The 23,022-nt window shown below is 39.8% G+C and overlaps 1 protein-coding gene across 2 annotated transcripts in view; it reads left to right on the top strand.

Annotated features, from left to right (window-relative positions):
• RANBP3 (RAN binding protein 3) overlaps positions 1–23,022 on the top strand; it is a 61,189-nt gene that overhangs the window by 34,315 nt on the left and 3,852 nt on the right. For both annotated transcript variants that reach the window (XM_059870184.1, XM_059870183.1), the window contains 9 exons: positions 356–448; positions 1,563–1,666; positions 13,744–13,863; positions 14,374–14,477; positions 16,751–16,829; positions 17,709–17,811; positions 18,680–18,804; positions 21,036–21,156; positions 22,719–22,861. In XM_059870184.1, coding sequence (XP_059726167.1) covers positions 356–448; positions 1,563–1,666; positions 13,744–13,863; positions 14,374–14,477; positions 16,751–16,829; positions 17,709–17,811; positions 18,680–18,804; positions 21,036–21,156; positions 22,719–22,861 — 992 coding nt within the window. The remainder of the gene's footprint in view (positions 1–355; positions 449–1,562; positions 1,667–13,743; positions 13,864–14,373; positions 14,478–16,750; positions 16,830–17,708; positions 17,812–18,679; positions 18,805–21,035; positions 21,157–22,718; positions 22,862–23,022) is intronic.

The following is a 23,022-nucleotide window of genomic DNA, read 5'->3' as shown; positions in this document are numbered from 1 at the left end:
AGGCCAGGTTAATTCAAAAAGCCAAAAGGTTGTTAAATGACACAATACAACTATTACAGTACTGATATGTCTGATTTTTATTTCTTTTATTTCTGGATCACTTTGTTTGTGTGCTTTCCTGGATAAGGTAGACAGTGTATTTTAAAGTGTCTTTTTAGGCTAGGAAATAGTCTTCCCTATTTGGGACTAACTCTCTTTTGAGGCTGAGTAAGGAGGGATGGAAAAGAAGTAGAAGCTTTTCTGGTGTCTGTTTTTTAATTGTGTGTTCTGTTGGAAGTAGTTAGAGAAGTTTAGATGTAGCTGAATTTTCCAACTTTAAAACTTCATACTTCTTGACAAAACTTCGCACTTGCAGGTCTCCCTAGCCAGAAACCAAAGGAACAGCAGCGAAGTGTGCTCCGTCCAGCAGTACTACAGGCACCGCAGCCAAAAGCTTTCTCACAGATGGGTAAATAATGCTTTTGCTTTCTAAATAGTGGAAAGAGAACAAAAACATTGAATTTGTTTAATATGCTGGCTTGCTTTTACTCAACACCCACCTTAGTTTTTCTAGTTTTCTCCTTTCAGAAAAGAAACATCTTAAATAGTGTGTCTATATTACATGAAGGATAACATAGTGGAACCTTCAGATATTGTGTAGGGTGGCTGTCTGATGTTGCCAGGCCTCTCTAACTGTGGTGTAATCCATACTTGAGTTTTGAAATAAAGACTTTCAAGAGTGTGGTATAGCAATCAATCTCAAATGACAGCATTGACCATGGTGTAATAAGCTGTTACTGGTAATTGATCAACAGTAAAGTACCGAAATCAGTGAGAGGTGCCTCTGGACTTGGGGACTATTTTGCAGTTGGGGCTTTGAAGTACAAGTTTAATTCCGAACATAGAATTTTAATTTTTAAGTCTGGTCATTCATATAATGTTTATTGTATTATGGAATTATGGAATTTGATGTAGCTGATGGAAATAGACATTATAAAAATGTGGAAGCTAATTAAAAAAACTGGTTGAAGTCCCTATCTCCTAAACCCCATGTTTCTCAATCCTGATGCCATTTGTTATGTGGAAGTTTAGTTGAACAGAAACAGGAGTAACTTCAGTTAATGCAGAATCTGGCATAGAACCTAATATTTCTAGCTTGATTTTTTTGACATGCCTCCTGACACAGATTGGACTCTACAGAAGATTTAGGATTGGGGTAAAATTTTCAGTGAGAGTTCAGTATGTGAGCAGGTAGATCAATCTGAAGACAAACGCTGCTGGGTATGAACAGTATTAGGTTGGAGAAGGATGGCTGCTGGAAGTTGTATGTATTGAAGTCCTTACAACATTTGTATAGATTAATTTGCTGACTTGGTTTTCTGCATTTGGAGTTTTGATTCTGCTAAGAATTGCTGAATTGCGGTCCTCATGTCTCTTGCAAAATACTATGGGAAATTTTTTGTTTACATTACAATGTTTAATGAACTTAAACAAGAAAACTGCGTGCAATTTGCATAAGAAAACTTTTATGACAGTCTAAATATCTAGAGAGTTTGCATATTTTTTTTGTTTCTGTGTTGCAGTTCTCAGCAGTGGCACCAATGGTGTAAATATTCCTCCAGATTCTGCAGCCACATCAGAATCACCAAGTGATGCAATATTGAAAAGTTCAGACTCTGAAGACAAGGTAAGTTGGAGAAGGAGACTCAAGGTGACAGACATAAATATTTTAGGAAATACAGCTGGAAAGAGAGGGATGGGTTCCACTATGCTAAAAGAAGCTGTATGAATGCAGAGACTTTGTTTTGGGAAGGCACTGAATTGGTCAGGGCTTTATAGATTAAGATCAGAGGGGAAGTCAACAAGAGGGAGATCAAAGTGAGCCTTCACCAGACTTAGACTGATAAAGTAGAGAAAGTAACTAACGCCCTTGAAGAACTAGAAGCTTCACAATTACAGGCCTTGGGTCTGAAGGAGAACTTTAGTACTTGGTCACCTGATAAAATGGAAACATGTCCTGATAGAAATCCTTCAGAATACTCCTGGAGATTTTAGAAATAAGTTGATTAGCGTATTTGCATATGCTGGGTAAGTTGACATGGGAGGTATTTAACTGTACCTGGTATTCACAGCAAAGAACTGGCTAGAAATACAAAGGTTGAGAGTAGCTGTCATTGCAACATCAATGAGATTGAGTTTGAGATCCTGAGGGAGCTAATAAGTAGTAGAATAAAGATCGAGACTTGAGGAGAGAAGGCTTCAGGTTGTTCATTGAGCTGGTTGGTAGGATTCTGAAGGATGGCAGAGCTTATGAGAGCTCATCACCTCCATGGACAAACACCTCAGAGAATGTATAATTTATCCCAAAGCGCATGAAACTGTGCAAGTTTGGGAGGAGGCCAGTGCGTGTGGGCTTGGGAGCTCCTTATATGCACACACTCTTTCTGGATTTATCTCGTGAAAGCAGTCAGGACACCTGAGAAGTAAACAGAAGGATTGCCTGGATGTGTGAAGGAACTGGGAAAGCCTAAATTTGGCTGGAGTTGTAAATTACAGGGAATGAAAAGCTGCAAGCAAGGCTTCCACTGGTACTGGCAGCAAAGGTAAAATGAAAGAAAATTGTAGGCCTTCTGCAAAATGTTAAAGGGAGCCTAGTGGTGAAAAAAATGAAAAAAAAATCTGATGTGCTCACTGCCTTTTTCTTGTTTTCTACTGAAGAGGTCTCCTGTCAGGTCTACCAAATTCTTTATTTAGGGAAAGCTTGAGGGAGCAAATTATTACAATAAATTTAATTAAGGACTGTTTTAGACAGTTTGACGTACACACGTCCATAGGACCAGACAGGATGTATCCATGGGTGCAGAGGGAGAGGCGTGGTTTAACCCCAGCTGGCAGCTAAGTACCATGGAACCACTTTTTCACTCTCTCCACTCAGTTGGGATGGGGAGAAGAATCAGGAAAAAAGTAAAGCTAGTGGATTGAGATAAAAACAGTTATTTAAGTGTTGAAGCAGAGTTAAGTATAATAATAATAATTGTAATGAAAAGGGGAGAGAGACAGATAAAACACAAAGAAAAGAAGTGATGCCTGGTATAGGTGCTCAGCACCTGCTAATCTGTGCCCAGCTTGCCTCCCAGCAGCCATCAGCCCCTCACCAGCAGTTCCCCCATTTTACACACTGAGCAGGATGTTTTATGGTGTGGAATATTTCCCTGGCCAGTTTGGGTCAGCTGTCCTGGCTGTGCTCCCCCCCAGGTTCTTGTGCAACTCCTTGCTTGCAGAGCATGAGACACTGAGAGGTCCTTGCCTTGGGGTGAGCACAACTGAACCACAACCAAAATACCAGTATGTGATAAAGGTTCTTCTCGTCCTGGATACAAAATGCAGTGTTGTGCCAGTGTTGTACTGGGAAGAAAATAAACTCAGGACAGGGAGGTGGGGGGTACTTGTGTGAGACCACTACCTGTCCTCAGAGAGTTTTGGTACTGTGGTGGGTCCCAGTTACTGGGAAAGAAGAAAGTATGGCACATGTTTCCACAAATGGCAAAAAAGAGGTTCCAGGAAAGTAGAAATGGCTCAGCTCCTTCCTCTCCATTTGTGGTGGAGTCTTAGGATATGAGGCACCTTAAAGGGATTGAGAACAGACAGCATAGATAAAACAGAGACCAATCTGATGGATTTTTTATCCTCTGAGATTATTTGCTTTGCAGAGAGCCCTACTTGTTGATTTTGACTTTAGGCAAGATTTTTTTATGGTCTGAAGTATCATTGTCATAGCCAAAATGGAGAGAGGTGTACTGGTTGGGTGGAATTTAAAGTGGGTGATAAATTGGCTGAAGCAGTGAGCTTTGAGGGTAGCAGGGAGTGATTGGAAGTCTGACAACTGTCAATCACTGGAGGCATTCCTTAGGACTGTTCAACATATACACAAGCAACCTGGCAAGGTGGAATAAATCTTGTTATGTTTGTGAATACTAGTATACTGTGGGAAGGGGAAATGGTCAATATGTTGGAAGGCAGGGGCTCTTCAGCAGGATCTCAGCAGGTTGGAAAAACAAGCTGAGAAAAACTAGCTGATGGTTAGCAAATGCAAAGTTCTGTATCTGGGGTGAAAGAACCCCTGTGTCACAAGGACTGAAGAGGGACTGGCTAGAAAGCAGCTGTGCAGACAAGTCTTGCAGATCCTGATACTGCATGAAAAATGTTGAGACAAGTTCTCGTGTACAGAATTTATTAGCAGATCTATAGCTGATAGTATTGCTTCTAAGGGTGACAGTTATTTTATTTTGGAGGAACAAAGATCAAAAAGGGTAAGAAAAGGGAAAACCTCACATTGGCCAGCCATAAAGACTAGTAATGGGTTCCCTAGCAGGAATCTTCCCCCTGAGTGTCCTCTCCAGTGAAGCAGGTGGTACCCCCTAATAACTAAGTTCCCATAGGAAATATATAGTTTTCTTCATAGTATGTTCAGACTTTCAGTGGTTTTGGGTGTTTTCTGCTTATGGTGCTGTTGATGCTGATGGAAGTGTGCTATGCTGAAAGGCAACTGTTGTATGCGGGTCACTTCTGTGGCTTTGTGCGTGCATAGTGTTGGGTCATTCCATCAGTGTTAAAAGCTATGGAGTAGGAAGTTAGGACAGAAGCAGGAGGGATTAATTCCCATGTGGGTTGCAATTGCTTTCCAACACTACTTTAGGGTTTTGTAAGTGCAAGGCTCTGAGTAGTATAGTGGAAAAAGAACTATAGTATGGGAATAATCAGGAAATGTGCCACCACGCTGTGTGCAGGGAGAGGTCACAAAGCCACTTGTGGAAAGCAGAGGTGCAGAATAGAAAGTCCTTAGGAGAACAAAAAGCTCAAGAACCTTCAGGCGCTGTGCAGCAGTGATGAACAATAGATTGAACATGAATAAGTACTGTATCCTTTTATTGATTTAAGAGGACTTATGGGCTGCTTTACTGAAACTGCAGGCATTAAGTTTAAGAAGTGATCTTTCTTTTTTTGTGCCACTGGTGGATGACATCAGGAATACCATATATAGTTTGGGGCTTGACACTACATGAAAGACACTTAAAAAATCACCAAGGTGACTAGTGGCTGGAGCACAAGAAGAGTGATGAGAGAATGAAAAGGCTGAGTATGTTCTGCTTGGACTAGGACAGGGGAATTGGAGAGAGCTCTCAGCTCTCAAATGATAGGCAGTAGCAAGATGAGAATAAAATTAGGAAGTGTCTGTCAAGCAGGTGAGAAGCTGCAGGTTGTGGTCTGAAGGGGATTCCAGATGGGTTTTAGGACATAACTATCATACTTAGTGTAGTGGAACATTGAACTGAATCGTTAAAACCAAAAATCACGGACAAAGACTCTCTAACTAATTTAAGTTAGAAAGTATTATGTTTATTATGCCGGCAGGTGGCACGGGGTGGGGGATCATCCCTGAGATGCGTGACCACATCACACAAGAATTTTTGCCTTCTGTTTATTTCCCAAAATAATACATATGCATAACCCCAGCACCTCCCATCCCCGCTTCATATCCAAATGAGGTTATTAGTCCTTCACGCGTGCTCAGTTCTTCTCTTGAATTGGGTCGGTGTTCTTGAAGTGGGTCGGTAGTCCCAGGGATGAAGTCAGGAAGGTCTTTGTCAGGTCTCTGTGACCCTCTGACACAATCTAAGGCCCCCTGCTTCATGATGGATTGACATAGAGCCCAGGCACTGTTCTACTGGTTTCAGTATGTTCCTATAATGGTTCACTTGCTCCACTTCCTTCTACAAGTGAGCTTATTTGTAATATAACAATTAGCTTAAGCATCTAATAATCACTAGCCTATCATTGCTGTATCTGACTTCAATATGAATTGGCTCTAACCCTCAGCTAAAATCTTAACCCTTTAAAATCATGATTCATTGTCCACTCCTTCTTCAAAGTTAGTAAATTCTTTTACTGATCTACAGATTCTTCTTCATCTAGCAAAGCTGCGCAGTAGCGGTCTCTTAGAACTGTACCAGGTGCTCTCAATATTGAAGTTAAAACTGCTACTCACCACAACTGTCTCCAATTCTAAACAAGTTCTAAATTCTAAACTTTACTATAATAGACAAAATCAAACTTATACTAAGATAAGTAAAACAATTGGATGAACCAAGGTATTGAGCAAGCCAGTTGCCATTGGAGACCACCCAAAAAGTACCTCCCACCAATGATGGGATGATGGAATGAAGATCCCAATGATGGGACCTTCTTCCAATCTTTTAAATACTTTCTGTATAGTCTCTGCGTCATGGTGTATTGTAATCAAAGTTTTCCTTCCTTCATCTTTAGTTTCTTTAAGAATTCTCTTTAATTCATGATGCTTCAACAATTGGGTAATCAAAGCTAAGTTCATCCCTATGGGTACGGGTGATATTTCTTGCACAGCAATCAAATTTGCCTTTATATGTTGCTATGATATGACAGGTGCCTGATAGGAAAAATCACATCCCTCAGTTTTGATAAAGTTACAAATGCACAAGATAAATTGAGTTTCATTCACAGTGATTTCATCCACCGTTATAGTGGGGCATGCTGTTCTGAGGCAGACACAACCGTGTCCTCTATACACAAGCAATGTTGTCTGGTTAATGGGATGCATTTCAAAGTGACAAATGCTTTGCTCTCTATCTAAACAAATATCTTTACATTGCCTTCACATATGAACCTCAGTTGTTCTCTCATTGAACAAGGTTCTAAGTTAATTGTTGTGGTGTGAAGCTATATCCTGTCCCTCTGGATATAGGGATAGGATATTGTGCCAACTTTTTCCTTCCCTTCCCCCTGTCCCCTTGCCCTCTTTCTGAGTGCTGTCTGTCAAGTTCCACATTCCAGCAAGGGTATCATGTAAATGGCAGAAGTTCAAAAGATGCTTCTCAGTGACTTGGGGTCATTGGCCTGTCCAGGTGTCATTGTCCCCTGAGACTTCCCCCTCCCACCTGGTTGGTGGCTCACCTATCCTCTCCCTCCCCCCTCCCTGTGCGTTTAAAAGGCACTGGAACCATGCGGTTGGAATTCTGTTGGAGCTTTTGCAAAGATTCAGAACTCTTGTGAATAAACTCTGGATTTAACCCTCCGGCATAATCCGCTCTTTTCACCATCACCTGAACTTTTTCCACTAGAGGTAAACTGAATTTCTACTTTGCTTGGACTCATTCTGAGTGCCTAACTGCCAGCCAGCCAAGGGTGTCTCTGAGGTAAAAAACCACAGCTGCTATCTCTGAGCTCTAAGGCCGGACAAGCCCAGACACGCTCCACTCAGCAATACTGGTTAATAGTTCGCTACATTCCTTCAACCTTTAGTACCCAGATTCTGTGTTCAAATGGATATAGTATGGTCCCCTCATGATTTAGCCCTAAAGGAACAACTGCATATATTAAGCTCACTGATGCATCATATGTGGTTCAAACAAAAGCTGTTACCATACTCATCATGGGATCATAAGTATAATTAACTAAAATCCACCAGGGTTGAAGCTCCTTTTCTAAATCTGAGACATTATCCCAAACAACTTTACGAATTCCAGCAGGGAATATGCTGTCTTCCCTGTCCCTAATGATTGAGGCCGCCACTCATTGCATCCATATTGTGCCTGTGTACACCCCCAACCCAAAGAAATGTTCCCACTAGTTGTGCCTAAAGTATCAATTATCAATTGATGATCTCGTTCTTCTATATTTTCCCATTCTTGTAATATTTTGGACAATTTCCACTGGTTGGTACCTAATGGCAATAAGGAAGATTGTAAGGGTTGTTGCAATTTAACCATATCACCACCAAGTGCTGTCAATTTGTTCATTAATACTTCTGAATCCAGACTAGAACCCCTAGTCCCATTCCCAATAATTCAGTAGGGTCTTTCTTCTGTCTAGACATAAAAGGCATATGCTTCTGCAGCCAGGTGGTCCAGTCCCTAAAGGAGGTCCTTAAAAATGGAGCACACTTGGGCCAAATGGCAGAGGCATTCATTTGCATTGCCATCTCTACCTGTTTTAATGACCACTTTGGATTAATTAGCAATTTTTGAATTCTGGTCTTCTTAACAGCATACATTTTGGTAACTATGGGAACCATGGATTCTAGAGTAATTTGAGTAGTTGTGGTTTCTCTCAGTGTTGGTACTTTTTGAGTTATTTTAACCCTGTCCATTCGGGAAGCAATGAGTACAAAATTGAGTTATACTCCAATCAATATTAGAATCTTTGACTGCACAACCTTCTATTTTGAGTCTAAACTCTGGACAATTGGTTAAGTGTCACAGCATTCAGGACCAATTTGAATAGGTTTAATGGGTTTTTGATGAAATTTATGAAACTCATCCTGGACAAATGCATATTCACATCACCAAATATCTTTCCTTTCCCACACAGTTGCATTTGTAACTTTTAGCATCTGATTCAGAGACTTACAGGAGTCAGAGTCGTAGGCTTTCCCTTGGCACTTGTATATACCAGTCACATAATATGCAAGCGGTACTGCATTAGCTGTGGCTGTAGTGATAATCACAAATGCTGCAACTCTCCAGGCTACATCTACTTGATTATCCATTATAACTACAAACTTTAATTCTTAAACTATGCTTATCATTTCACCCACACCCTATTTATTTTCCTGAGAAAGTTTTAATTTCAGTTCGTTGTCACCCAGTATAACTTTCCAGAGTCCCTTGAGAGCCTTCTTCACTTGGGAATGATGGATCCAGTGCTTTGCTACTTATACTTGATTGCAGTAAAAGTGGTGAGGAGCACTTGGAATGGTCCTTCCCACTGCGGTTCCAGAGTCTTCTCTGCAAAAGACTTAACATATACATAATCCCCAGGCTGTACGTCCTGTACTGGTCCATCTAATTAGTTGCTTCAAGCCCCAGCCACATGTTTCTCAATTTCTCTAAGTTGTTTGTTTAGGGCCACCACATATTTGTGTAGGGTTTCTTCCCCTACTTGAGTGGGTGTTGTCCCTTCTTGAATTCCATATGGTCTTCCATACCGTATTTCAAAGGGACTCAATTTTTCCTTTCCTCTTGGTTTGGTCCAGATTCGTAATAATGCTAATGGAAGAGCCTGAGGCCCAGGTAACTTTACCCCTTGTCCCAGTGTTATTATTTGCTGCTTAATCAAGTGATTCATTTTATCCATTGGATCGCTTGACTGAGGATGATATGGAGTATGAAGTTCCCAGTCTATGCCTAAATGCTATCTAATTTGCTGCACAATTTTTGAAATAAAATTTGGCTCTCCATCTGAAGACATTGTGGCTAGGACTCCAAAATACGGTATTATTTCTTGTAACAATGCTTTGGTTACCTCACGTGCTTTGGCAGTTCTCAGAGGGAAAGCTTCTGGCCACCCTGAAAAGATATCTATTAACACCAGTAGGTATCGGTACCCCCCCTTTCCTGGGTAGTTCTGAAAAATCAATTTGCCATTGTTGCCCAGGTCCATATCCTTTTCCAATTAGCCCAAGTTTGGTTTAGAAATATTTTTGAGATTAGTTTGGAGGCAAAAACTACATTGTCAAGTCACCTGAATCATTGTACTTGGCAAGTTTCTGCCTAGGATTCTGTCTTTCAAGTAATTATACGAGGTGTCTATTCCCCAGTGTGTTTTCTCAAGTTCATCTTTCACTAATTACCATAGCATGTAAGAGGGGATCACAAGCCTTCCTTTCCCTTCATCTGTAACAGCCCACCCCTCTTGATTATAACTTCCATTTTCTTTCTCAATAAGCCTTTTTTCTTTTTTACTGTTCTTTGGTTTACCTTCAATAGAAATTTGTCCATCTGGGATTAAGGCTGCCTCAACTGTCTCAACAATTACCTCACCTTTAGCTGCTTCTTTTGCCTTTCTGTCTGCCAGCTCATTTCCTTCTTGCAATTCAGAGCTCACTTTTTGGTGTGCCTTGATGTGCATGATAGGTACCTTTTCAGGGAGCTGGACTGCCTCTAACAGTATCATTATCTCTTGTGCGTGTTAAATGCTTTTTCCTTGTGAGTTCAGCAGTCCTTTTTCCTTCCAGATGGCTCCATGCGCATGGACTACCCCAAATGCATACCTTGAGTCTGTGTAAATATTAATTTTCTTTGCTTTTTCCAGCTCTAAAGCCCGGGTCAAGGCAATTATTTCAGCCTTCTGTGCTGAAGTGTTGGTTGGTAATGATCCAAACTCTATTACCTCTCATCTTATGGTAACCGCATTCCCAGCATGCTTTTTTCCGCTGATGATGTAGCTGCTTCCATCAGTAAACCAGGTCTCAGTGTCCTCGAGAGGGGTGTCCTTCAGATCTGGGCGACTGGAGTAGGTAGCTTCCATAGTCTCCAGGCAGTCATGGATCACTGGTTCTCCCACACTACCACAGAGGAAAGAAGCTGAGTTCACAATGTTAGTTACCACAATTTCTACATCTTGTTCCACCATTATGGCTTGGTATTTCAGGAATCTCTGTGGGTTGAGCCAGTGTTCCCCTTCCAACACTGCAGACACTGTGTTGGGACCACTAGCACAGTCATCTTCTGGCCCAGGGTGAACTTATGTGCTTCCTGGATGTTCACTGCCACTGCCGCAACCGCTCTGAGGCACCCTGGCCATCCCTTAGCTGCTGCATCCAGCTGCTTAGAGAGTAGGCAACTGCCCTGCGGTACAGGCCCAGATCTTGTACCAGTATTCCCAAAGCAATTCCCTCCTTTTCATGAGAAAACAAAAAGAATGGTTTACTCACATCTGGAGGTCCCAGGGCTGGTGCTGACATGAGAGCCTTCTTCAGTTGGCTGAAGGCTCATGTTGCTTCTTTCGTCCATTGGAGATCTCTGTTCTCTTCTGTAATCAAGGCATATAGGGGTTTGACTAACTGTCCGTAATTATAAACCCACAGCCTGCACCACCCAGTCATGCTCAAAAAGGTTCTCAGTTCTTTTACTGTCTGGGGCTTTGGGGTCTGGTATATTGCTTCCTTGAGATCTCATCCTAAAGTTCTTTGTCCAGCACTAACCTCATAGCCCAAATAAACAACTGTTTGCTTCACCATCTGGGCTTTCTTCTGGGTTACTCGATACCTCTGTAGGCCCAAAAAGTTTAAGAGGCTTACTGTCCACTCCACACATGCCTCTTGAGTTTTGGTAGCTACCAGGAGGTCATCCACATACTGTAACAGCTGTCTTCTGATGGAGCTTCCTAGGGTTCTAGATCTTTTGCTACTTGTTCTCCAAATATCTTGAACCCTTGAGGCAGAGCTGACCATGTGAGCTGGGTTTTGCATCCAGTTTTGGGGTTTTCCCATTCAAATGCAAAAATTTTCTGGCTGGCCTCATGGAGAGGAAGGCAAAAAAAAGCATCTGTCAACTCTAAAACAGTAAACCATGTTAGTTCAGATGTTAAATGAGTTAACAGAGTCTAGGATTTGACAACTATGGGGTATATACCCTCAGTTATCTTATTAACAGCTCTTGTACTATTCAGCATGATCCATCAGGCTTTTTAACAGGTTAAATAGGAGTATTGAACTCAGACTGTCACTCTTTTAATAGCCCTATCTGTAAAAAGTGTTTGATTACTGGGCTAATCCCTTCTCTGTCTTCCTTTCTCAAAGGGTACTGCTTGACCCTAACTTGTTGTTTTCCTTCTTTAAGCCTAATTTGCGCTGGGGGTGCATACTTTGCTCTCTCTGGTATGTTAGAAACCCACACCCTAGGAAATACTGGATCCAGTATTTTCCAGTGAATCTCATCTTCATTTTCAACTTTAGCCTCATTGGTTATTAACATCAGGCGTAACAATTCCACATATTGTTGGTCCTTAACCTCCAAAGTAATCTCTCAATTTTTTAATATTATTCTTGCTTCTAATTGTTCCAATAAATCTCCACCCAAAGCCACAAGTAAACTCTTATCAAAGGCTTCAAACAAACCAGTTTTACTACTTTACGCTCAACGTGTTAAAGTTAGAACTTTTGACACAAGACGGCAGTGTTGCCTAAAAAAGCACCACAGCTGCAAACGTGATTACAACATCACAATCTTATGCCCATGGGAAACACATTGTGCAGTCTAACAATACACAGACACACTACACTAAAGCACTCAGACTTCTATATTTCAAATTCCACAAACATAAACACCTGAACAGCAAAGCACTGCCCCTATAATTTCTCAGAGTCTGAACCCTTTTAATGTTAACACCAGGTATTATAGTAAATTCCCTCCCCCGTAACCAAAACACACACATAGAGTCACAGTGAGGAGGGGATTTTATTAAGGATCATGCACCCCGTTCGCCTTGTTTTTCCCTAGCTGTTTCAGTCGCCTGGAAATGGAGCTGTGGGTCCAAACTCTTACTTGTCGTGCTAACAGCCCCTGTCAAAAAATGCTCTCACAATCATTCTCGCAGTCAGGACACATTCACACAACGGCATAACAGCTTTAGACTAGGATTTGCCCTTATGACTGCTAGCCCCATTTGGTAGCAAACTGAGCCTTCTACAGTGAAACAAATGGCAAAAATCCCATTCTGTCAGCAACAAAAGCCTGAGCTTAGTATGACAGTTCAACAACTCTTTCTGCTGACAACCAGATTTCAACTGCAACTTCAGCTTGCAAACATACCACATAGGCACAAGTTGCACATGGGACCTCTCCCACGAGTGACTTACCAATGGGCTTTTTTGACCATATGTACACCTTACAGGTCACTATTAAAACTGTTTCAAGTTTTAAACATACTGTTTTTTTAGTAGTCAGGGGTCCTTGTCTGCAGCTGGATGAACAGTCCAGGCAACAGAGCCCAGGCTTCTAGGAATATATTGAGGGCTCCCCAAGGAGGTCCACGTCCCAAGGTGGTCTCACAGCCGAGCAGAGTCTCCTCCTGGCTGGATCACCAACTGAGTTGTTAAAACCAAAAATCATGGGCAAAGACTCTCTAACTAATTTTAGTTAGAAAGTAGTACGTTTATTACATCGGCAGGGGGCACGGGGGGGGGGTCGTCCCTGACATGTGTGACCACATCACACAAGAATTTTTGCCTTCTGTTTATTTCCCAAAATAATACATATGCATAACCCCAGCACCTCCCATCCCCGCTTCGTATCCATATGAGGTTATTTTACTGAAGTGGGTCGGTAGTCCCAGGCATGAAGTCAGGAAGGTCTTTGTCAGATCTCTGTGCCCCTCTGGCACAATCTAAGGCCCCCTGCTTCATGATGGATTGACATAGAGCCCAGGCACTGTTCTACTGGTTTCAGTGTGTTCCTATAATGGTTCACTTGCTCCACTTCCTTCTACAAGTGAGCTTATTTGTAATATAACAATTAGCTTAAGCATCTAATAATCACTAACCTATCATTGGTGTATCTGAATATGAATTGGCTCTAACCCTCAGCTAAAATCTTAACCCTTTAAAATCATGATTCAGAACCAGGCTACCGAAATGTAAAACTGTCACATGGATTTTTTTGAAAGTTGATATGAGATCTTGGGCAGCCTAATATAAGTTTGAAGTTGGTGCTGCTTTGAACAGAGTTTGGACCAAGTGATTGTTAGAAATTCCTTTGATCCTTAACTATTCTGTCATTTACTAAGAAAAACACTTTACAACAGAGATATTATTTAAATGCAAAACATGCCTTGTAGATCTGAAAGTGTTATTGGCTTGTCATTGTAAATGAATGTGTGACACACCTCATCATAAGGTGTTTTTATTTAAAGAAACTCAACTTCTTCGGCTACCTTTTTCCATTTCTTTAGGCAGCAGAATGTCAGAAAAAGGAGTCCAACAATGCTTCAGATGATGACAGCTCTGAGAAGGCTGAACTAAATGCACAGCAAGCATTTGTTTTTGGGCAAAATTTACGAGATAGAGTTAAGGTAAACACATGTTTGTTCCCTTGACTAAGAGTTTATGAATATATGTAAGAACACAGCAGAGTTGTCTGTTTAGTAAAACTAGTCTTTTGGACATTTAATAAATTAATTCTGTTAAGTAACACAAGAAGCTTTTAAAAAAAAAATGCATCTACTGTAATCATGAGTTACAGCTAAAGCTTAGTAGAATGTAGTGTTTTCTCTTACTTTTTGGGTTAGAATGAAGTTGAAATGTGGTCCTAAGCTGCTTCCATGCTACCAAGACTTCACAGAAAATATGGAAAAATAGGCTGAGCCTGGGCTTAAACTTGTGCATAGAATAACTGAGTTGGATTGTTAGAATTGTTGAAGACAGGTTTGCTCAGGTTTCCCAGGATGATTTAAGAAAGTGTAATATTGGGAGATATCTTGTTTTATTGTAGAAAGTATTTATGGATGAAACTTTGTCTTTGGATAGAATGAGGTGAAAATTTTGTAATTAAAATTATTGATGTATACTTGCTCTTTTTCTAGCTAGGAGATGAAAGCAATGAAACTGCTGATGTGCAGAATGCTGGCCTTCTGACATCAGATATACCTTCTGCAACAAACTATTTTCTACAGTACATCAGTTCCAGGTGAGACTACAGGAAAACCAATATAACAGTTCTTACTCTTTATTTTCTTTATGATTCTACTGTTTATAGGATCCAGGGCTTAGACTGGGTCAGTGGGGACCCAGACTTCTGAAGAATGAGATGGCAGTCTTCAGATCTGGGGGAATACTCAATCATCTCTTCAGTGGAGATGCATTTGATACTATTTATTTGACCACATCCTCACCAAAGCCTCTTCCGAAAACCAAAAAGCATAACATCTTCTCAGGAATGATCAGAAACAGTGATCGACTAAATTTGAGCTGCCAGTAGAATCTTGTGGAGATCTGCACTGTATTTGTGTTGTTCAGTAGGATTCATATATAATGAAGATAAAAGGAATAGTTAAAAAGATAAAAGGAATAGTTAAAATTTTTTCATGATAGTAAGCTTTTCATAGTGGCCTGTATGAATAAGTAGGAGCCTAATTGTGGGAGGTTTTTGAGAGAACTTCTAAAGAATAACAATAACATCAGTAACATTAGAAGAAATGTGATGTACATGTAAAGTGAGGCAGCCAGGAGAGACCTGCTAATCCTGTTTTATGTAGTAATGAGCTCTGAGCTGACAGTGTTCACTTGAGGCTAAGGTAGTGATACATGAAATCTGTATCTCTGTGAAGATGCTAGCTTAGTAGTGGTCAAAAAAATTAAGTAGTGTAAAAAATAAGAAACAGGAGATACAGAGCTGTGAATTTATGGAAAAATGTGAGGGGAAATCCCACCAAGAGTGATGAAGCAGAGCAACATCTCTGTTCCCGGCATAAGCTGAAATTCAGATTGAGGCAAGAAAATAATTGTAGGAAAAGCACCAATACATGCTTTCTTTGTCTTAATATTTGGCATTTTTAAGATCCTGTTGTTCACCATGAAGGAGGCAGTAGGCAGTTTTGCAGTCAATGAACTTTTGATGCTGAACTTTCAGATGTTGCACTGGAGAGGTAGAGAACACCTTTGCCCTCTTGGTGCCAGATCAGTGTCTTTCCAATAGACACAGTTAGTCTTATTCAATCAGATTCGGCAGACAATAACTACTAACATGTGCTCTTCAAATACTGGAAAATTTTTTCATATTTTTCAACTCATATGACACCTATCATTTTATTTGAGTCTTTACTTTGGGAAGATTTATTCATGGTGGGTCAATTGCAAGAAACCTAGGTTTGAACTTGTCATAAAAATTAGTGTCTCTAAGGGGAGTTGGCTCTGGTTTTCTGCTGAGATGGCAAAGCATTATGGTAATCAACTTGTAAAAGGATACTCACTGCTTTGTGGAACCCTGTTAATTCTTTAAAAACTGTAAATATGCTAGGTGGCGTGGCAGATATTGGTAGGCCACATTGAATTCCCTGTCAACATTTGGAGCTCAGAACTGTGGTATTTAATTCCCTTAGGCGGTAAAGTTGTCTTCCACTGAGGATCTCCTTTGTTCTAGAAATCTCCTTAATCAGAAGTAGCAACTCTACATGAGCAATTTAAAGGTTTGTTTGGTTTCACTTGGCTCATGTAGATGCGAGTCCCCATTTTCCAAACTTGGTGAAATGCCGTAGGCTTCATTGAGAATGGTCTGCTTTTGTATGTTCACTTTGTGAGCAAGCTGGTGTATTAGGAAGGTATGCCTGATGGGAAAGGAGAAGAGCAATGACTTTTTAAGTCTTTTGAGTCTGTAAAAGAATTAAACTCCTGTCCTTCCTAAATAGGATTAAAAATCTCTTAATAAAAATACTAATGGGAGGAAGATGTTTATTCTGTAAGGAAGAAGTAAAGGCTGATATTCTGTTGTGAAACTTCTTGGAGAGTCTGTGGTATTGCAGCTAGCCTAATAAAAGGCATTACTTATCCCTGCTGCCTTTGCTTCAGTTACAGTCTTGCAAGTGCTTTTGTTTCCATTCTTTCAATTTCTGAGAGAATTGACCTAAAGATGTGTAGTAATTCAAGTCTGTACATGTAGAACACTGTTTAAAAAAAAGTATATGATTAGACAATAAGCCCTCAGCATTCAGCAATGCTTTGTATTTTAATAGTTATATTTTGACAGAGAAAAAATAATTGGTTGTCATTCTGAGAGAATTCTCGTTGTGTAAAACTAGAATGTGCTCTCGTGTTAAGTTGGATTCATTTTTCCCTAGGTTTGTGTCAACCAGTCTTAAAGCCAGTGACAATCACTCACTTTCTGAGAAATTTTATTAGTAGAAAATAAAAGAGGTGTTATTTTCTGTCTTGAAAAACCTGGCTTATTTCTTGGGTTTTTTTCAGTGTAGAGAACTCTACGAACAGTGCTGATACGTCTAGCAACAAGTTTGTTTTTGGACAGAACATGAGTGAGCGAGTCTTAGTGAGTATCCACTATGTATATGTTGTAATTTTGCCAGCAGTTTGTTATGGATTCTCACTCAGGAATTTTGAGAGCCTTTAATTATACTTCTCACTTGAGTATGGGGTTTCTTCAGTCATTTCCTTTGAAGGTAACTTACAGCAGCATGGGAAGTTCATTATAAGTTATTGTCTGCCCAGCAGTACTTTCCCAGATTTCCCTTTCAAACTCTCAGTGTAAGGAGATTCAGTGCCCTCTCTGTAGTGTATGTGGTTCTTGTGCCCAAGCATTTTATGGCACAGCTTGTTGCTTTAAATGGCTGTTGGAGTATAAGTATTAGAGGGTATTTTTATGTTTGTCCTCAAAATTGCGAGCAGTTCAGGAATGTGACTCCCCCCAGATGGGATTTGAAGCCCAGCAGTAAAGCAGCTGCCTCAGGACTGAGATGTGATTCTGGAAATGCTGTTTATGATGTACCAACCTAGGGAATAACTTCTAGTACCTCACTGTTTCCTGCTGTTGTTTTTTATTCCTGTGCTGCAACAAAATGGAAATGTTTAATGCTGAGTGTTCAGACCTGTCTAACTAGCAAGCAGTCAATTATGACATGAGTAGATGTAGGTGAAATTGACTTGCTGTGTTGAGCAAAATAAGGATTGAAATTGGGTATCAGTTCAAGGGAAAATAATTCAAACTATTTTTTAGGTCACACTCCATTCAGTTCCTTGGCTAAGGTAGTAGGATAGTTTTAACTGTGAAAGCATGTTGTCCATGAGATTAATTTTTGCCATATGGTTTATAAGTACTGGAGCTACCCTCAGTACTTGGTCACTAGTCCTGTTTAGCAGAATTAGTGTATGTTTTCTCCCTTCTGTTTACCTCCTCTTATTTCTGTGATAGAGTCCACCAAAATCAAATGAAGGTAGTGCAGAGAGTCATAAGGAGAATACTGCTACAGAGTCTGGGTCTGAATCGTCTTCTCAGGAGGCCACGCCAGAAAAAGGTGAAAAAAAAAATATTATATTAGGAATGGTAGTTAATTCTTTTTTAAATTACTGTATTTTTCAATATCGTGTTACTTTTCAAAAACATAAGATTTTTATGTAGCCTTTACCATCTCCTGTAACCAAAGATACAGGCTGGGTGTGGAAGTTGCTGGATGTTGTAAATCCTCTAATAGTAAACATGTGCAGGCTGCACTTTCTTTTTCATTGTCAGTCTGTGGTTGTGGGAGTATCTTCAATGGAATAAAATTAGAGGGAATTAACAGAACTGGTAGTAGGACTTGGTAGAGAACATAGGAGAAATGTGACAAACTTTTTTTTAGCAATTCTATTTTATTTCAAGTGACTGAATTTCTTAGTCAAATGTGTATTGCATTGAGTGGGTGCCCCACATGTTGCCTGAACTCAGAGCTCGTTGCTGGATTATATGACTTCAAATTGTCAAGATATTACAGAAATTCTGGGAACCATGGTTTTTCTTCAGTAAACTGCTTGCAAGCCCAAATGGAAGTAGAAAATCAAATGCACTGTCCATGTGTAGGTACAACTGTATGGCTGGCAAGAGTATCAGTACTGCTAGAGCATCTGCAGATAAGCAGGTGTCCATGCAAAGGTTTGGAACTATTGCGTGTATGGACACAACTTCTTGAGAATTTATCTATTTTGTTCCTTATGATTGTAAAACAAGTATTAAAAGACAAGCTGTAACTTCTGCTTTAAATTTCAGTCCTTTTTTATGTGTTCTATTAAAGTCTGTTTTCTGTACATTTCAAAAGGCCTCAAAATTCTGGTGTACTTGTGTGAGACTTTTATATATCTTAGAAAATTTTATGCTAATCATTCTCAGACTCTCAAAATGTTGTTCAGCTAATAATATTTCAGAATCACTGGCAGAGTCTGCAGCAGCCTATACTAAAGCAACAGCAAGGAAGTGTTTATTAGCGAAGGTAGAAGTGATTACTGGGGAGGAAGCTGAAAGTAACGTGTTACAGGTAAGAAACGGATAGAGGAGCTTTGAGTTTGTGGGGATTCATATGGATGTCTGTCACAGTAACAAGTGCACAGATAGGTTGGATTTAAATCTACACAGGGGATCCTCAGCCAACCCTGTTCAAGCTTAGATGCAAGCACACCACTGGCCAGAGATCTGGGCAAAGAGAGATCCCAACCAATCAGCTGTTTAAACCAGGAAGTTTCAAACTCCCAATATAAGCAGGCCTCCATAATAAACCATTGGTGTTGTTGCCTGGATCTCGGAGAGTTTGTGTCGTCCCTGTCTCTGAGCCCACATAACAGATGTCCAGTGAATGAACACCATCTGATTCCCTACAATTCAGCCTTCCTCTATATCTCTAATGTATTTTCTTGTGTTAAAATACAAACTTTAGATATTTATATCAGATCCTTATTTATTAACTTGTTATCCATTGTTTTTTAATTTCCTCTTTCTGAATAAATTTTAGTGTATAAGCCCTCCAGGTGTATCTTAAGCATACTTTCCTGAATCCATCACATGGAAGCTTTTATTTTCTGTGAGACAATTATTTGAAGAAAATTTAAATTAATTAAATATTTTAAAGTTCTTTAATTGTTGTACTACTGAAGATTTTCTAAAATTTGGAATGGACTATTTGTGCCAGTAGTGTAGTTTCTTGCAAAATAGAAAAACTGTATCACAAACACTCAGGAATTTGGTTTGAGATACTTAATTGAATTAGTGATGTTGTAGAAGGATATTTGGTCATGACTTGGACTGCTGATTTTAATAGTGATATATTTAACATTGTAGTTATTCATTAACTTAAATGTACTTACTAACTCCAGTGTATCCTGGTATGCAGGGTTTTCATATAAAATGAAGTGGTGTATGCATTTTTTCCCATCTCTCTTTATACTCCAGTTATAGTTTGTTTTTTTCCTTGAGATATTTTGTTTCTCAGCATTTGAATTGTGTTATTTTCAAGGATAACTTTTTTATTCTTACAGACACAATGCACTGTTCTCCTGACACCAAACAGTTGCACTATCAGTATCCAATGCCTACCAGTTACACTTATTACAAAATAAGTTTTGTAATTTTGTATTACCTTACAAAATTATACTCTATAATGTTTATCTTCTTGGACTTCTTTTTACCAGACATAAATGGTGTTTAAATGGTTCTTCTGGTACGTCTCTGTTTCTATGTAATTCAGAAATGTCTGGGTGCTTCACATAATTGAACAAGACACTGAAGAGATAAGAGTCCTGTTTCACTTAGGAAAACCACAACTTTGGCAGTTGTATACTTAATAGAGGACTAACTTGCCTGAATATATTGTAATTTAACAGACCTCTTGCCTAGCTTTAATTCTTTTTTTCTTGTAAAATGTAATGCATTAAAATTCCAAATGGGACTTTTACAGACAGAACTATGTTAATGCTGCAGAAACATACAGAGCTAGATGTTTTGGCGTGAAGAAGATGAGAAATGGAGGGAATGAAAATGGAAGTATCTTTTCCACTTAGAGCATGCTCATCTTTGGGGAACTTAAGGGGTGATGGTTTGAGGTATAAAACCTCAGCAGTAACAGTGAAGTTGGATTAGAGGGGGCAATATAAAGATGTTTGGCCTTGAAGAAAAAGGGTGCTTGTAGGTCAAGATCCTTCAGTATTCCTACTGTTGGAAAAAATACATATGCCTTTTGAATTTTATAACCTCTGAACCCTCAGTTAATAACCTGAGTTATTAATGACTTTGTGTTGTTCAGGCTTTGATAATGAATTGATAATGAGCTAGCATGTTTATTCATGTTTTGCTTCCTTACAGGAAGAATTTTGCTTCATTATATTTGCTGGGTCTTCCCAGCAACAAATAACATATTCAGTGGTGCAGTGCATACCTAAGGCTTTTAAAAGAATTGACTGATATAAGGCAGTCTCTTATGACATTTAAGTTTCCTCTGTGAAAATTTATATCTTACCTGAAAATTACTTGGTGTTTTGATCTCAAACCCTCTTATTCTTTAAGAATATATAGCTTCTTTTAATAAAACTTGATGAAAACAGACAGCATATTTTGAGAAATTTATTGCAAAAGAGAGGATGACTGTTTTGATTTCCACAGCTATAAACAATTAAAAATTCCAGTATGAAATCTGAGTATTTTTTTAGTCAACTGTAGGTGACTAATATATTCTTACTTCAATCAACCACTATGCTATAGCGATATTTTCTGTTACAGATTCAGTGCAAGCTGTTTGTATTTGATAAAAGCTCTCAGTCTTGGGTGGAAAGAGGTCGAGGGCTCCTGAGACTCAATGATATGGCCTCAACAGATGATGGAACATTACAGTCTCGACTGGGTAAGTGGAACCAGTGGAAATGAGATACTGGATGACAGTCATGCTATTTTCATAAGGTTCTTCCTTGACACACAGCAACATTCACTTAAGTTTGTATTAGCTCCAGCAACTCAGAAGCAGTTTGGACCTTTGTTTTGCTTCAGGTAGTGAATAGTGCCTCCAAAGAGAGTATCTTCATACCCTTCTATTACAGCAGATGTTCCAGTTACTTTTTCCCCCAATAAAAGCAAGCCATGTTTATTAACTAGAATATTTGCCTAGAAATTTATGGTAGCATCATTCAGATCTGGCTGTTTTGGATGGGTTGCTTGTGATGAGGGAAGTCTGTTTGAATAGTGCACAATTGTTCAGGCTGGCAGGAGTGTGCATTAGCCTGAAATTATCTGCTCAGATACCACTGCTGAACTTCAATGAATTAACATATAAGGCTTCAAACTAAATAGCTTTAGATATGACTCATAATCTTCAATAGCCTTGTTGCAGTTTAAGCCTAGTCAGCAGCCAAGCCCCTTGCAGCTGCTTGTGCTCGCTCTCCCTCCAGCAGGATTAGGGAGAGAAAATTGGAAGTGTATAAAAGTTAGAAAACTTCTGGGTTGAGATAAAGGCAGTTCAATAAAGAAAGCAAAAGCGGTGCATGCAAATTGCAAACAAAGCAAAACAAATTAATTCACTGCTTCCTGTGGGCAAGCAGGTGTTCATCCATCTTCAAGACAGCAGGACCCCATCATGTGTAATCGTGACTTGGGAGGACAAACGCCATCACTCCAAATATCCTCCCTTCCTCCTCTTCCCCCTGCTTTATATCCTGAGCATAGTGTTCTGTGGTCTGGAATATCCCTTTAGTCAGTTTGAGTCACCTGTCCCAGCTGTGTCTGCCCCTAACCTCCCACATATTTGTCACAGCACAGCTGGTATGTAGCTGGCCATCTAGATCCAATTCGGCTTGAGTAGTTTGTTAGAGAAAAGAAGTAAAGTCCCTAGGTGAGCAATGATAGGATAGATTTGAACTCAAACAAAGAACCCCAGCCAATTCCATTCAATCCTGAATGCAAACATATCATTTGTCAGGGAGCTAGGCAGTGCAGAGACCCCAACCAATCAGTTGTCCAAGCATGGGAACCCCCTGTAAAAGGGGACACCAAACCCAAGCTGTTTGTCAAATGATCATCAGTAATTTCTGTCATACCTGTCTCCAACCTGTGACCATAATGTATTACATACTCCCATCCTCCTCATCAGTGTAGTAGAATGAAAAGCAGAAAAGACCTTCGCTCTGTGCAAGCGCTGCTCAGCAATAACAAAAACATCTCTATACTATATCAACTGTATGTCCAGCACAAACCCAAAATACAGCTCCATGCCAGTGACTGGGAAGAAAGTTAACTCTACCCCAGCCAAAACCCGCACAAGTCTACATTCTCCTCATTTACAGTTGTGACGAAATCCCAAGAGGGCTTATTTGTAAAAGGACTGAAAACTTTGTACAGTAACAAGTGTCTTGACTGTTTTGAGCTTCCTGATGTGTCTTTTTCCACCTAACTGATCTTGTAACTTGGATTTAGTGATGAGGACTCAGGGGAGTCTCAGGTTAATCTTAAATACCAAGCTCTGGGCTCAGATGCAGATTGATAAAGCCAGTGAGAAGAGTATCCGGATCACTGCCATGGATACAGAGGACCAAGGAGTTAAAGTTTTTCTTATATCAGTGAGTACTGTTTATGTCTTAACCATCCTACTAAAGTTGGTGCATACTTAAACTGTAGCTGAGGTACCATTCCATTTTTATTTGCACCCTTCACTGTTTTAACATCACCTCTGCCCCAAAGACAAGACACTTGGCAGATTTGCTTGTCTAAAAAGTCTTGC

The sequence above is a fragment of the Haemorhous mexicanus genome, chromosome 29 (assembly GCF_027477595.1).
Source record: "Haemorhous mexicanus isolate bHaeMex1 chromosome 29, bHaeMex1.pri, whole genome shotgun sequence".
In the NCBI taxonomy this organism is placed as follows: Eukaryota; Metazoa; Chordata; class Aves; order Passeriformes; family Fringillidae; genus Haemorhous; species Haemorhous mexicanus.
Note: the sequence above shows the minus strand (reverse complement) of the source record. Positions and strands in the feature narration are given on the sequence as shown.